The following is a 16503-nucleotide window of genomic DNA, read 5'->3' on the forward strand; positions in this document are numbered from 1 at the left end:
AATGATTGATGTTTTTTCTAAAGATCGTGTGCACATACAGGTTTTACAGTGCACCGAAAGGTGACCCCCTACATTGGATGTTAAAGAAAGTTTATGCTCTCGTAGCCGGTCATTCAGACGCCGCCCCGTCTGTCCAACATAGCATCTTCCACATGAAAGAGGAATGCTATATACAACGCCCGATGAACAGGGAACAAATGGCCGCACATGTTTTTTGTGGCACGTGTTTTTTGATAATTTTTCTGCCTTTTCACGAACCTTAGAACAAATTTGTCACATTTTCTTAGAAGCTGATAGTACTAAGGGCACACCATACCTGCTGGCCACTTGTTTTAGGTTATGCGATATTTTGTGTAGGTATGGCATAACCACCCCCCAATTTTTTTCAACGGGCCACCTAGTTTTTTCACCCCCTTTTACATTCTTTACCAGCGTTCCTATCACTTCGATTAAGACCTGATCCGGGAACCCTGAAGATTTTAGTCTATCGATCTGGCCCAAGAAACTCCGATGAATGGCATGGAAACATAACTTTCTTTAGGGCTGAGGTGAGGCAAGAGATGGCAATGCCTCTCTTCACCACCTTGGAGTGCGAGGATGTGTAGTGAACAATACCTTTTTTGGAACGTGGTGAGAATGCCAAGCACAAGTGATTGGCGTGCAATGAGAGGAAAAGGTTTAAGAATTGCAACGCCTATTCGTTAGGCTTCTCAAAAGTAAAGGTGAGCCCAAAACCGCAGGTATGAAAAATGTCCATAATCGTAGCAACTAAATCTTGATCCGCAGTCTTTTTGTACAGTAAAAGAAAATCATCTACATATCTGAACACATTGGTGACAGGCGTGGACTTAATAGCTAAAGCAATGGCACGGTCGATTCTAGCAAGAAAAATATCACTTAAGACTGGCGCGACACAAGGCCCAATACACACCTCCGATTTTTGTAAAAGTACCCCGTTTTGCCATCCGACGAATGTGGAATTTAAATAAAACTGCAGTAGTTCAAGAAAACTGTCTGTAGTCACTCCACTTGAGTTCCGGAAAGCGATTTCGTCTTGGGATTCAATGCAGGCCCTAACTGAGCTAAGTAAAGGGTCATGAGGAAGGGAATAGAAAAGGTCTTGTACATCTATGCTAAATGCACTGTGGTTAGAAAATGCATTTGTCTTTAAAGTTTGAACGACAGTTTCAGAATTCTTAACCAAGAAGGGATCCTCAATCCGCAAAGCGGAGAGATGTTTTTTGGAGAAAGGCCGACATTTGCTGTTGCCGCGTGCCCCTCTCTGTGACTATAGCTCGAAAAGGACAGGCTTCCTTGTGCGTCTTTGCACTGAGAAAGACCTCCAGGTGCAGTCCTTCGGCTTTTTTTATGTTGGCAGCCAACTGAGTCAACGACAAACTCTTGCAAAGTTCTAAAGCTTGTTTCCTAACCTTCTTCGTGTCTACTACAAGCGGTCGGAAGTTCTTTTGCACGGCTGTACAGGCTTTTTCATTGTAGATGCCTACAGGCATTAATACAAAAAAGCCTTCTTTATCGGATTCCAAAACACGTTGTTGATTGTCCACCAAAAAATTAACCAGCGGTCTAGGATCCGGGGACTGGACCCGTCTCGAGGCGGTAAGAGTGTCAACACATTCGGAGACACAACGTGGTCTAATTTCTTCATTGGTCCTGTACGCCACTTTTCTTGCCAAGGTTAGCAGCTCTGGAGGACGTAGGTTCGGTTGAATGCTAAACTTGGGGCCAAGACCAAGGGTTTTTTGAAGTTTCGGGGGAACCTCAATATCTCCAAGGTTGGTGAATCGCCCAGATCGCTTTCCGGAACTCAAGTGGAGTGACTACAGACAGTTTTCTTGAACTACTGCAGTTTTATTTAAATTCCACATTCGTCGGATGGCAAAACGGGGTATTTTTACAAAAATCGGGGGTGTGTATTGGGTCTTGTGTCGCGCCAGTCTTAAGTGATATTTTTCTTGCGAGAATCGACCGTGCCATTGCTTTAGCTATTAAGTCCTTGAATGTCACCAATGTGTTCAGATATGTAGATGATTTTCTTTTACTGTTCAAAAAGACTGCGGATCAAGATTTAGTTACTACGATTATGGACATTTTTCATACGTGCGGTTTTGGGCTCACCTTTACTTTTGAGAAGCCTAACGAAGGGGCGTTGCAATTCTTAGACCTTTTCCTCTCATTGCACGCCGATCACTTGTGCTGGGCATTCTCACCACGTTCCAAAAAAGGTATTGTTCACTACACATCCTCGCACTCCAAGGTGGTGAAGTGAGGCATTGCCATCTCTTGCCTCACCTCAGCCCTAAAAAAAGTCATGTTTCCATGCCATTCATCGGAGTTTCTTGGGCCAGATCGATAGACTAAAATCTTCAGGGTTCCCGAATCAGGTCTTAATCGAAGTGATAGGAACGCTGGTAAAGAATGTAAAAGGGGGTGAAAAAACTAGGCGGCCCGTTGAAAAAAACCGGGTGGTGGTTATGCCATACCCACACAAAATATCGCATAACCTAAAACAAGTGGCCAGCAGGTATGGTGTGCTCGTAGTACTATCAGCCCCTAAGAAAATGCGACAAATTTGTTCTAAGGTTCGTGAAAAGGCGGAAAAATTATCAAAAAATACGTGCCACAAAAAACATGTGCGGCCATTTGTTCCCTGTTCATCGGGCGTTGTATATAGCATTCCTCTTTCATGTGGAAGATGCTATGTTGGACAGACGGGGCGGCGTCTGAATGACCGGCTACGAGCATAAACTTTCTTTAACATCCAATGTAGGAGGTCATCTTTCGGTGCACTGTAAAACATGTATGTGCACACCATCTTTAGAAAAAACATCAATCATTGGCCGCTTTAAAGAAAAATGAACGCGCAATGTGCTCGAGGCGTTCACCATCTTGAGCCTGACCGATCGCTGCGTTAGCCAGCCGTCGGTAGCTTTGAGCGAAAAAGAAGTTGCCTTCTTGCGATCATTTGACTGCGGATGATCTGTTTCCCCCTGGTGACGTTGTCCCCTGTAAAAAATAGTGCTTCTTCTTTCTCTTCTTCACTTAATATACTAGAGTTGTGAGTGCGCGCCTGTCTGTGTTCTGTGTTCCTTCCTCGTTTGTCCTCGTCTCTTTGTGCGCGATTTTAACCATGTTCAACGTTTACCAACTCGCCCAACTTACTACTCTTTTATCATTATGGCAGGCAGTAGATAATGTGTCCGTCTCCTGAAATTTAGCCCTATACGTCCTAACCCTCAAAACTCTCGTTCTTGCCTCGAACAGCAAAGAACCTCCCAGTGAATTGACAAACACATTTTCCTTTCTTATGTCCTGCTTTCGTGACCTGTACACTGTTAGAGCTGATTTTTTAGAGCGCAGCTCTTAGGCGCCCATTTCCGGCTTGAGCGGCGTCGGCGTAACCGCAAGGTCACGTGACCCCCAGGTGGTTACGTGACCCCCCAGGTTACATGACCCCCTAGGCCACGTGACCCCCCCCCCCCTCCGCGCCTTCCCCCCCTCCTCAAGAGCTGCGCTCTAATTCAGCATTACAGGGAGTTGTAAACGGCTTTCATTTTTCCTGCATTTTTCCCTCCCACATTTTCCTTTTCGCCTCTTTTACCCCCTTTTCCACTGAAGTAGTCTGATCAGGCCCATCACCAGTGTGCAGGTATTTAAATGGAAGCTTTCAAGTTTGGTTCGTCCATTTTGTGTTTAAACTTTTCACGTATACAGTTAAACCTCGATGTAACGAAGTCGGTAAAATTCGCAATTTACTTCGTTACATTGAAATTTCGCTAAATCGAAATTTGGCTTTAGCATGCAAAAAAAAAAAAAAAAAAAATTCCGAAACATTTTACGGGTATGAATACTCACCGAAAATGACATTTATTTTGGGGCAAAGTAGTCCGCGAGTTTTGCTTGCGCCTTGTCCGACAGTAGCAGCGGCGTCATACGGCGTTCGAGCGCCCAGAGTGCTTGCACGGCATCTTGCTGCCTATGCGACGCCGTGTACCTCCTCAGTACGTCCATTGCGTCGAGCACTTCCCGAGTGCTCGTGATCTCAGCACTTTCCTCAGGATGGCGTCCAAAACGTTTGCTTTCTCATCCAAAGAAAGAACTTTACGTTTCCTTATGCCAGCAAGCACGTGAGTGAACCGCCCGGTTGAAAAATAAAGCTGTTTAGTTTAGGCGGTGCCAATGTTTCCAACCTACACAGCACTCTTGCCCGCACAGTTTACTTGCCCCCTTGCGCCCACAGTGTGCTTGCGCCTTTGCTTTACATCACGGTCGCAAGACGATAATCGGTCTTCTCGGTCTTCTCCTAGATGGCACTGCCTGTGCGGTCGCGCCTGGGTCGCGCCATCACGTCGCTCCCTCGCTGAAGTTGGCTCCCGCGGTACAGTGAACTATGATGATCAGTGAATGTCAGTGGTGATGCTGTTATGCCGTGTAAACCTTTTGCTCGGCATTTTCTGGTCAGCCCCGCGGAATGCGCTTTGCCGCATGCCTCGCTGGCACTACCGGCGCCGCATCCTCGGGCAGCCTAGGAACGTTGGAAGGCCTGTCCCCGTGAAGTAACCTATCAAAGCGCTCGCGTTTTCTCATAATTTTTTTTTTAACCACAATTTTTTTTGCGAAGTTGTTTTTTAGAGTCTATTTATTTATTGCCTTCTATGGCAATGGCGCTTCGTTATATTGAAATAGCAGCAAAATGGACTTCGTTATATAGAGACTAAAAATACATGGGGTCTATGGGCAAAAAATTATGAAAAATAAAATACTTCGTTAAATCGAGGATTTCGTTACATTGAAGTTCGTTATATCGAGGTTCGACTGTAATACTTGAATACCTTTCATGCCCACCGCGTACCATATTTACTCGCGTAATGAGCACATTTTTTTTTCCCCAAAAAATTGGCACATATTTGGGGGGGGGAGGGAAGGGGGGTGTTCATTACTTGGGGTAAAATTTTTGCATTTACACACTTCGTGCCAATGTCATATTAGGTGCCAATATGACACGGCACGGTACTGTGGCACGTCTCCAGTGATGGAGGCGCACCCATGGCTGGTCGGGGGCGCGCCACAATAACCATGCTTTATAAATTGCAAACCTTTTTAGGGCGCTTTCGGGGTGCCTCTTGCTGAAGGAAAAGTGCCCTACGAAGCTCACTCAGCACGAAAAGCAACACGACCGTTCTTAGGCGATATACATTGCTAGTATCCTGCGGGCACACTCAGGTATAATCTGCGACTACGCGTATAAGAACTCTTGCGAAGTCCAACCCTCGACCGCTGAAGCCTGCTCGCATGAATCAAGTTTTGTTGACAAAGACAAGAACTCGTACGAACTCCAACTGCTGACCCCCGAAGCCTGCTCGCACGGATCAAGTTTCGTTCATGAAGAGGCTACCAGACTCTCTCAGCCTACAGCGCAGCGTGCACCTCACTGTGCCGTTCGGTTGTGGAATGTTTTGCTTTGCTTTGAAACATATTTATAAACGCATTTACCCGGAGTATGTGATATTATGCCTAGCCACTTTCACGATTTCACTGACCCAAAGCAGACCACAGACGACGGCTTGTTTGTTGACATCAATGCATCCAATAGGCGAAGAACGTCCGGGGCTCGGCAATTCTTCGACCCAAGCTTTGTCAAGTGTGCGTGACACTCGGTTTCACGGTTGATCACTTCCGTAACTGCCGCAACTACGCACTTGCGGCCATTACGTGAGCAGCCTCGCTCGGCTTAACTTGGCTTGGCCTGACCACTTGGCGGCAAAAGAAAACTGGCTTGGTGGCTTGCTAAATTGGACGCAATTTGAGACTTGCGGATTCGAAAATTGGAGGTGCGTTGATTACGGGAGGGGAAAAAAAAGTCCAAATATTGATGCCCGTTGTGGGGGGTGCGTTTATTATGCCAGTGCATTTATTATGCGAGTAAATATTGTATCATCCATTTCGGTCAACATTTGTTCAAGTTTCAGCTTACTAATTGCCTCCCGGCTCTCAAAAGACGACCAGCCCATGTCCCCCTGTACTCCCTCATTTGGTGTCTTTCCATGTTCTCCCAGTGCTAATTTGCCTACGCTTCTTTGTCGAATTTCTAATCCTGACTGAACCTCTTGATTTCATGCACAGTACTGCATTGCCAAATGACAGTCCTGGCATCATCACTCCTTTCCATAAACCTTTGACAACTTAATATCTATTACAGTAAAACCTCGTTAATTCAACCCCCACTAATTCGGATAATATGAACTGCGAATCCGGTCCCATCAAACGTGTGTATTAGTCAATGGCACCAAACGCTCATTAATTCGGAGGGAATGCGGCGCGCTATGCATAATTCGGACGAATTCGGCAGGTGGCGCTAGGTACCGTCCGTTTCAAAGGGTATGACCGCCATCCATCCGAGGTGCACACGTGGTTTTTCCGGTTTTCCCATGGTTCTTCGCTCTTCCGGTTCTCCGTGTTTCGTTTCGCACCAGTTTTGTTCTGGATCGCCATGCATTGGCATGCTACTCTCCTGCTACTCTCAGAAGCATAGCTGCAACGGAAAAAGAGTCACACAAGTGACCGACGACCGGAGCGGCAAAACTGTGACATGCAGTGCTATTGTTCCCGAGCGCGCCGATAGCAAGAGTGACAGTCACGTTTCATGCCTCAACGCGGGGTGGCCGTCAGAAAGCAGCCCATCAGCTACCTACCCCCCCGTTGAAACATGCAACGTGACTGGTACTCTCGCTATCAGCGCGCTCGGGAAAAATAGTGCCGGGTGTCGCTATTTTGCCGCTCCGATCATCGGTCAGTTGTGCTACTCATTTTCCGTTGCAGCTGTACCAGGCCAAGAATTTAGCGACGAAAGTGGAAATACTGAGGGCCTTGAAGGTCGGCGTCTCTCGACAACAAGTGATGGAAACTTACGACGTCAAGAGAAGCACTTGGGCCCCGTACGTGAAAATTAAAGGCTGAGATCCTACGGGCTTTCGAGAGCAAGAAGTTCAACACGAAAAGAAAGCGGCGGTGGTAGGTGGTGCACCCGAAACTAGAAGAGGCCTTGCTGTGGTAAATCGTCAGCGCACAGGGTGCGTAGCTCTGAAGTGCGGTGGAGCACCTGACCGAGCTAAGGAAAGTTGTCGTCTCCGCCGAAATGTCAAACAGAAAGCAGGCGGCAATAACAAACTTCTTCTTATATTAAAGGCCTGTCACAGAGAAACGTTTTTACACAGTTTTCTTTGTCCTTTCGATATTTCGATTTTCGGATAATTCAGACATTTTTGCCGGTCCCATGAGATCCGAATTAACGAGGTTTTACTGTACCTGTCTTCTACGGTTATATTTCTCGTTAATCCGGACCAAGTTGGAGTTTTCCTCTGTAGTCTGGAATTGTGTTAGTTCTACGAGCCAAGAGATGATTGAAAATGTTCAAAAGCGTTTTTTTCTAATTGTTTACGATCGTTACATTGGTCGTACTGTTTATTATTCTTATGCGAGACTGTTGGAACAATGCAAATGCCCTACTTTGAGTTCAAGACGGTGTGAGCGTGATCTTGTTTTCCTGTACAAATGTATTCATGGATTAATTGATTGCCCAGACTCACATCTGCTATTAATATTCACGTTCCGAGTCGAGCTTTGCGGGTTTCTTCGACTCTCCATGTTAAGAGGATATCGCAGCTCTCAAGCCCTATGCAATTCCAATGGCAACTTTCTGATATTTTTTTTCAGCAACCACTGAACGGATTGAATTAGGAATGGTTTTATTAGGAAGTTGATAAAAAAAACTGAGTAATATTGTGGTGCTACATTTCCCAATCTAAATGTTAAATTAGGGGTGTGCGAATACTGGAATATACGAATTCGAAATCGAATAGAAAGTTCCCAAATAATTCGATTCGCGAATTGAATTCCTAGTATTCGGTCACTCGAATATTCAATATATTCGGCCAAAGACGCGCGGTCGGCGCAGAGCTGACAAAAAAGCAGTTTTTTCTCCCGATGTAAGCGCCATGATGTTAGACAGACCATGCGAAAAACAGCTCTTGGTCCTACCATTCTACAAAAATCTGAAGCACAGGTTAGAAAAAAGTAACGAACGCCACAAACTTTATAGCACGCAGATATACTCACGATCGTGACACAATCTACCCTTGAATCACAACCGAAACATCCCGTTTGCGCCGCTTCCAGAGAGGAATTGATGGGAGGCCGGAATCCCGCGCCATGCCTAATTCTTTTCACGAGTAAAGCCCCTCGTTTTAAATAGAAGCGCCGATGTAGAACACACCTGCCGCACTCACAGAAATCGGCGACTGCACGATCACAGAAAGAAAACCTCGTTAACCACGCCGATGAAACCAGCCGAGTTGTCGTCGTCGTTCTTTTGGAACCGCAAGCCGCAAATTCTGATTCGGAACGAAACCAACCGGTGGAATGTTCCTATCCCTCCCATTGGGACTCCAATTGCAGACGGCAGCGCCAAATCTCCCCTAACGGGCATTGGGTTTCTCCAAAAGCAATGAAAAATAGACAAAACAATACGTGTGCCGTCGTCATGGCAATCGCTTGGTTATGGGGGAGGGTGTGAGAAGTGTTGTCCCTCCTCTCCCTCTCTCACCCTCGGCGACAAAAGGACGCAAGTTCATTCGGAGTTCGGAGCAGCCTCCAAACGAATTTGCATCCTATTGTTGCTGATGTTGAAAGAAGAGGGAACTGCTCCCATTGCCACCGTCTCGTTCGTCTACAAAACTGTGTAATCTTTTTTAGAAAAAAAAAAGAAAAAAGTGTGTTTACCTTTTTTTGCGAATGTCAGACGCTTCCGAAACGATTGCACTTTGCGTCGCTCGATTGCGATCGGCTTGGCAACAGTGCATGTTCAGTGACAGCCACTCCTCATTAAATCGTCAATCAATGAATGCAAAGAATGCCCAGCCGCTGCTGTTCGCGGCTTAAATGGACGCACATCGCCAGTCTGAGCACTAGTCCAAACTTCTTTTGCAAGTTCTCTTTTTATTAGGCACGCACTTTATACTGAAAAAGACGTTCACGGCACGGCACAACAAAGTTACAAAATCTACACGAAACTACCACTACATTCAAGTATTCACAGACCTGCAATCACACATTTAACTCTGCAGTAGTTAGCAACAGTGATTCGATCGCCACGGTCTCTCGCAGGTTCCTTCTGCAGCGTGAGCTGCTCTACGCATGCGCTACCGAGCTGCGGTGCTTTAACACCGATGCCGCCCACACCGCTCATCTTAAGATAAATGCGCTGTCCCTTGTGACCTTCTACAATAACTCTACCATAAAGAAACATGCACCAGCAAGTTTTCGGCAATCCGAAATTGTATAACCGAAAGTATAGCAGCCCGATTTTACCTTTGGTCACTCGGGAGCCCAAAGAACTTGGCAGAGCTGTTGCCACTGGAATTAGAGCACCACTGAGTCGAGCAATAGACAACGTTCCGTTTCCTCCGTGTACTGGTAGAAGAAATAGACCGATAACCAATAGGTCAACGCCACTGCCCGCTGCCGCAAATGAAAACCACCACCGCACCGCCAGTACAGGCGCCGTCGAGCAGCCGACGCAGCCGCGACCGCGGCAGCCGACGCGGAACTGGTCTCAACGGTCAAAATACAAAAAGCAACCGGCCAATGAGAGCAAAGTATGAGGGCGAAACTTTAGCTAACCAAAATATTTGTTTCACCTTACCAGGATAATTTTTGAAATCTGTAAGCAGCAACAATAATATGTACCTCATCCTATTAAATAAACTTTCAGGCGTAAACCGGAACAACTTAAAGGGCAACTCCACTCCATTTTTACAATTTTTGGGTTATGATCTGTTTAGTCGAAGCCGGCGGCCCTGAATCACGAGATATAATTTGTTTTTCGGTAGTGTGTATAGTTTTGTAGATATCGCGAATCCAAGTATCGTTCCGGAGGCACGGCGAAACCGAAACTACCGGTTGAAGCAGCTTGGCAACAGTGATACTAGTGGCGTGTCGTCGGCATGACCTAGTTCTGGTCCCGCGCTTCTCAGCCGACGCGCCGACAAGGTCGGCTCAATAGCACGTGGAGTTTCAAAACAGAAGGTTAGATGCACATTTTCTTTTTTTACCGCTTCACTTTGTTAATATGCACCAAATGTAGTAAGTTTTAGTGTGTATTTATAAATTTTCCGGCCGAAAAGCGAATCCGACTGCTATAAATATGACGCGGTCGGTGCCGGCGCAGCGTGACTGTATTTGTTTTTTGCTCGCGGACCGAGAGAAAACGAAATAACGGGAGATAGACGGACAGATCTATCCACAAGTGGTCTAAGTTGCTAAGCTAAGGTGCCTTTATGTGCACGCTAGTTAGATCAGCCGCGACCTGCTGCGTCCGGCCGATCGTGCTGGAGCAGCCGGCGGACGGTACGCGAACAGCGATGGCACCGCATCGTTCTTCAAAGACGCATGTTTCGTGGAGAAACCCGCAACAGTCAGCAGCCGCAGATCCCGTGTGTAGGTGTCTGACGTAAAGTGCTGGGAGCAGAGCTTGCTGTGAGCAGAGCTTCGCGTTGGAGCTCAGAGTCAACGGTCTTCCGAAGTCTATCCGGCGAACGGCACCGACCCACACCTTGTGCCTCTTACGGTCTCTTGGGAACTGGTGGAACCGCAGCTCCGGGTTGCGCACCGGGTTTTCGGTGCAACCCAGGCCACTACAAATCCTGCTCGACATTGCCCAACGCGAGTACGGCAAGTCTCTCCGGCTCCACGACGCGCGCGTGAGCGAGCGGCACCGCTTCGCTCTCTTCCGCGCTGTCGCGGAAGCAATGCTGGAGTTAAAGGAACTGCCTGGAGGCTAATAAAAATAGGGAAACACAAAATAATGTGGTAAACACCTCGTGCCGTCAGCAGAATCGCAGAATGCCACGGGAAACGAAGCGCTCGCGGCGTCCGTACGAGAGCGTAGGACTAGAACTACGTCATTGCCCAGTGTTGCTTCACTAGCTCACCCGGTGCCAGCGTTGCTCACCCGCTTTCGGGCCGCTAACCGAGCCGGGAGAACATTTTTAATATTGGTTTTAATCGATAACGCGGCGTCGGTTTGACGTAATATTTTGGGTATGACCGTATTTTGACCTCCTAAAGCGATATCAGTCATTTCGATAGGGTCGACTTTTTGAGTGGAGTTGCCCTTTAATAGAATACCAAAGGATAAGAGATGGCGCTCAAATAGCTGACCGGAAGTCGCTCGAAGTTTCCGCCGGTTGACGAAACGGAACGGAAAAATAGTGTGCCTAGATTTGAGAGGGTTTCCAACCGTTCGATAGCCGCGTTTGAATTACGAACTGCGAGGTGACGAAAAGACGAAAGCGTCGATCGGGATTGGGCAGGCAGGGCAGGGACGGCAGGCGTCGTCGCCCTTCTGTTTGCTCGCCTTTTTCCCTGCGACAACACAACACATGCGCACTTAGGACCAATCTGCACTGGAGCCCTCTCCGTGGTTTCAGTTTCGCTTGCTCCCTCTTCTAAATCAAGGCTGTCTAAAACAGGACAAATATACGGAAAAATGGATGCATAGTGGCAGTTGGACGGTGTCTTGCGCGTGGACCTAACCACGTTTTTTTTTGTTTTTTTTATACTTCGGATTATATTGTTTAAGCCTGTTTACTCAGATTGAACACCTATCTGTTTATTTATGTGAAATAAAATCCCGGGTGCCCTTTTTCTTCCTTAAAATGAAAACCAAATATCGCAAAATGCCCCTTTTTTGAGATGTACAAATATTTATAAAAAAGAAAAAAGGCACGGTGTTAGGTGGTGCTTTTAAGAATAAAAAAAAGGCATGCGTGGCTGTAACTTTTTTTTTTTTTTTTTGCGACGTTTAGGTTAGATAGATTATATTTGTGCCATAAAATTAGATATTTAGTGCCCGACATCCAACAGCAACTGCTTTTATTTTTATTTTTTTTCTCTCACCAGAATTCTTTTACATTTTAGCTTCTGTTCCGTACAAGACGCATATTCTGCAATAGGCGGATACTCTGCACATATAATAATCTCATTCAGAGCACACTTTGAAAAATTCCTACAAATAAAATAATTATTCAATATTCGATTTAATATTCGGCTTTTTTTTTCTTGATTCGATTAGGTATTCGATTCGAAAACTGCTATTCGGTATTTGCACACCCCTAGTTAAAATTGTTTTACGGGAACTTAAACTTGCTTCTAAAGGCCCTTTTTTCGTTCTGTTCTTCATGGACATTTAAAAATAAACCAGGGCCTAAATACAAAATCAGGCGCCACAATATTGACCAAGACTTTTTGAATATATCTCTTATAAGATCTTTTTGCCAGAGATTCTCATTGCGGTAAAATTTAACTAAGTTTGTGGCCCATAAAAATGCCAGAAATCCAGCTGTCAGCTGGCGCCACCTATGAGCGTGTCGCTAATACTACCTCTTGAAATTGCGCAATGTGTTATTGAACCCCGGACGCTATTGGGCGATATGACTTAATGTTGCCTTTGTTTTCTCTGGTTTTATATATTAGTCTCATTTTACTTAATTTCCAATCATTGGGTACATGTCATCCCATAATTATTGGATTAATCACATGCCGTAACTTCAATTTGCTTTTTTCCTAGTGTCTTTATGAGTTCCATAGGTATGTCGTCTGGGCCTGTCACTACCTGCTGGAACCTTAAGTAAACAAATAGTCACGATGGCTATGGGGCTAATCACCTTAAACCAAGTATTGAGTTATTCTTTTGAGTTTCCATCTTGGTTTCAATTGTAATATGCATGCAGTTTTGGGCACCGATTTTGATGAACAAAAAGTGTGCGCTAATTGTGCAAACACGTATGTATTAACTCACGACAAAAGAGCAGTTTTTGTTTTTCCAAGCCTGAATTGCGAGTCATTTTTCTAGCGACCTTATCATTTCTGCTGCAGGAGCAAGGGTATTTTCTGCTGCAGGAGCAGTTGTCATGGCGAAAAGGGAGCGTTTATGTACTAAACATGTGGAACAATTCATTGTCTTGGATGATAATTTGCAATAATTGCATTTGGAGCCGATACCTAACTTGCTGGCTAGTCAAGGGCAATTTCATTTATTTTCTTAAAGGGTTCACTACCAGTTGCTTGTGTGACAACACTAGAGGTTGCCTTTTTACATGCTATTTAGGCATATACAATTTTGTACTCTTAATTTTGTCAATTTGTAAAACTTATCAATTGCACCTTTTGCCTGCTTTAATGTACAGTAAACAGGTGATTACTAGTCAAAGTATAATAGCTGTGTTACTAATTGGATTGCAATACATGCTGCTTGGTTGGGTAGTTTTGTTTACTTGAATTTGTTATAATTTTCGGTTAAACTTGTAATATAAAAAGTATTTGCATATATTGTTTGTCATTTCTTAGTGGTACAGATATTTGAAACATATTCAATTTTGAAGCTATTTTTTCCAATATTCATATTAAATTCATATTCGAAAATTTCAACATTCGCACACCCCCTAGTGAAAACTTCAGTTTAAAGTCTACAGTTACCAAGGTAGTAGTTAATAAGTAGCATTTCCAATCGGAAATTTGTTCTCGCACGCGGCACTCTGCAACAGTCTGGGCCACGTTGGAAGAAAGAGGCATCTAAACGGCGCCGCCTCACCACGGAGCAAGCGTGCACAAAGGTTTGCTCCCATTTCTGACAAACACCTCGAGATGGTGCACAATGGTTCGAGAAACTGTCCTTGTTTGCGTGCATGTTTCGCGGGCTGCGCGGTGCGTGCTCGCGCGCAGAGCTCCAACCCGATGGTACTCTCGCCGAGAGGTGCTCGACCCCAGAGTGAAATTTCGGTCCCCCTCCCGGCTTCGTTCCAACACCTCTCCGTTCTTCCGGCATGGTCTGACCTACGGGCGCAACGCAAAGTCGGGTTTGGAGCCGTTGGTGTGGCCCCCGAGCACACGCAGTCGTTGTTCCCGAGCCTCACCTGGTTGAGGGGGATGTCGTGCCCCACCATGCAGCGCAGGCAGTACAGGATGGCAGACAGCGTCACGGCACGGGGAGCGTTGCAGTTGCCGTACACCTCCCGCCCCGTGCCAGAGAAGTCGAACACCGCAGAGCCCTGCACCGGGAGACCCCGTGAACGGCCAGAAAGACTCAACTGAGCATCTCGGGTCCGACTGCAATGACGGCCCAGCCGAGGGCCGGTGCCAGTGGCCCCAGAGTCTATGAGCACATTGTCACAAGTGAAAACGTACGCTCCTCTCCGCGGTACACTCGCATAATGCAAGTTATCCCTACTACAAACACACACAAAATGCCCGTCAAAAAGAAAAGTATAAAAAATGCCTTACACTTTTGTGTATACCGTATTTACTCGAGTAATAGCTGCACTGTTTATGAAGAAAACCTGAGAGTTCGCTTTTCCACGGAGCACGCAGATTGCCAATCACCTCGATCGACAGTATGAATCATGCTGTTTACAGGACAGAGATAATGTCTTCGTGCGAAGATACCAACTGTGAAGATTGCATTTGTATAGAGAATCGTTTTCTCGACCTGGTTATTCGCTGTTATTTATGCGCAACACAATGATTGGCTGTATATGTGTTATGTGGGAAAGCAGGTGCCAGGGCTACATTCATAAATAGTGCAGCTATTACTCGAGTAAATATGGTAAAATGAAAGCCGATTAAAACCAAACTCCCACAAGAATGTACAGAAAAAAACACCCAAAAACTTAATTATGATTGGCTTTGATTATATCTGTTCTAGGAGAGGCCACCCTCGTAATATAATGTGTACAAGCATATAGTGGGTGTACAACGGTGCACAAGGGGCGGCGGAGACAACAGGATCAATGCAGAAGTTCACTTTCATCGGCACACCGTTGAAGGTACGAACCTACTGGACCAGTCTGAGTGTCGGAAAACCAACTGGCTCTTTCGATTTACCCGGACCAGCCTACAGCAGTGCAAAAAAGTGAAGGGTAGTGAACTTCCGGCACGTGCAACAACATATAGGTTGCATTCGTAAATGAAATATGGCAATGTGCACGGACTGCAGATAGTGCACAAAGTAAATCTAGAGCCAGCAAATCAGTCACATGCACGGTCCGTAAGCTCCCGCTCCGCTCTATCGACGCCAAGAACCGGAGTGGTTCTCCGGTCGCCACTTGGGGCAAGTAGGGGTTCCACGAGATCGTTAAAAATTGGAGAACTTCAGCTCGGAGTGCGGCTCATTAAGTAGCTCGAGGTAAATCGACCGAGCCCGACGACTCGGCAACTTCAAAAGGGGTGCGGCACCTCGTCCTCCTTGAGCTGCACGCGCAGGCAGATGCGCGAGCCGTCGTCCATGCAGTCCCAGGCCTCCAGCTGGGCCCTGCCCAGCTTCTCACGGGCGCCGGCCGCCACCCCCCGCAGCAGGTCTCGGACGGCCAGCTCGGCGTTCCGCTGCACGTGGCCCATGTAGGCCTGCACTGCCGCCAGCCCGTAGTGGTCGATGAGCTCCCTCACCAGCTGGATGCCCTGCGAGGGGGGAGGCACCGCCCTTGGTGAACGACCCTGCAGCACGAAGGCTGTCCGGTCCACGATGCATCGAGTGCTCAATCTTCTGGGGAAGGAAGGAGGACGAAGAGTCCGAGCAGATGACACTACTCCGACTCTCAACGGACAAATTTGTGGCGTAAATGTTGCTTCGCTCTCTTCGACAACAGATAGTTACATTGGGGCCATTCATACGGGCAGAAAGCGAGGAAGAGGAGAGCTCTGGTTGGAATGATTAGTGGGTAGATGCAAAGCTAGCTGTCTTCTACTCGCTCTTCGAACGCCGGCGTCTGGCATTCAAATGCATTTGAACAGTGAGCAGCTAGCTTTCTGTCTCCCCACTCATCATACTCCAATCGGAGCTCAATGTTCCGCCATGCACTCTTGCCTCCTCCTCTCCCTCCGTTTCCACTCATACTGGTTCTACGCTGTCCATGTCCAACATGCACCGTACGGGTTGGCATCAATCCCGAGTCTGGAAGTGGGATAAAATGAACGAGAAAAAATTATTGTCCGAACGTAGCGAGTGGCAATTTTTATTTTGCGCGTAATTTAGTGGCGGGTTTTACCTTCTGGGCAGCAGACCTCATCGTGAAAAAGGCTCGCAGTGTCTCCATGCAGCAGTAAAAGCATGACAGGATGTCTGTCCCAAGCAGAAAATCTTTGCACGCGGAGAAGTCGCCCTGGTGATCCCAGTAGAATGTCGCGAAATCACCACTACAGTGGTGATTTCTAAGCATTTGTGTTTTCGAACATCGCCCGGATTTCTTATTTGGAGCATTTCATGCCTGCGCTCAAGTTGAAGGTATTACTGGCGCGTACCGTATAAAGGATGCGAATTTTCACGCGTTTTCATCACCGGAGAAAAGTGACTAGGTTAGTAATCCTGAACGCTCGCAACGTCCGCCCGCAACCTGAGACGCTGTTAAAAGGCTGCGCCAGGCAAAAGCCGCTCAT

The 16503-nt window shown here is 46.6% G+C and overlaps 1 protein-coding gene across 3 annotated transcripts in view; it reads right to left on the bottom strand.

Annotated features, from left to right (window-relative positions):
- Positions 1 to 16503, bottom strand: part of LOC8025851 (5-oxoprolinase) — a 240122-nt gene that overhangs the window by 36064 nt on the left and 187555 nt on the right. For all 3 annotated transcript variants that reach the window (XM_029972619.4, XM_042292107.1, XM_042292106.1), the window contains exons 25-26: positions 15307 to 15528; positions 13989 to 14123 (exon numbers count right to left, since the gene is read on the bottom strand). In XM_029972619.4, the coding sequence (XP_029828479.2) occupies positions 13989 to 14123; positions 15307 to 15528 (357 nt within the window). The remainder of the gene's footprint in view (positions 1 to 13988; positions 14124 to 15306; positions 15529 to 16503) is intronic.

This window comes from Ixodes scapularis, unplaced genomic scaffold (assembly GCF_016920785.2).
Source record: "Ixodes scapularis isolate PalLabHiFi unplaced genomic scaffold, ASM1692078v2 PGA_scaffold2__306_contigs__length_199485367, whole genome shotgun sequence".
Taxonomy (NCBI): Eukaryota; Metazoa; Arthropoda; class Arachnida; order Ixodida; family Ixodidae; genus Ixodes; species Ixodes scapularis.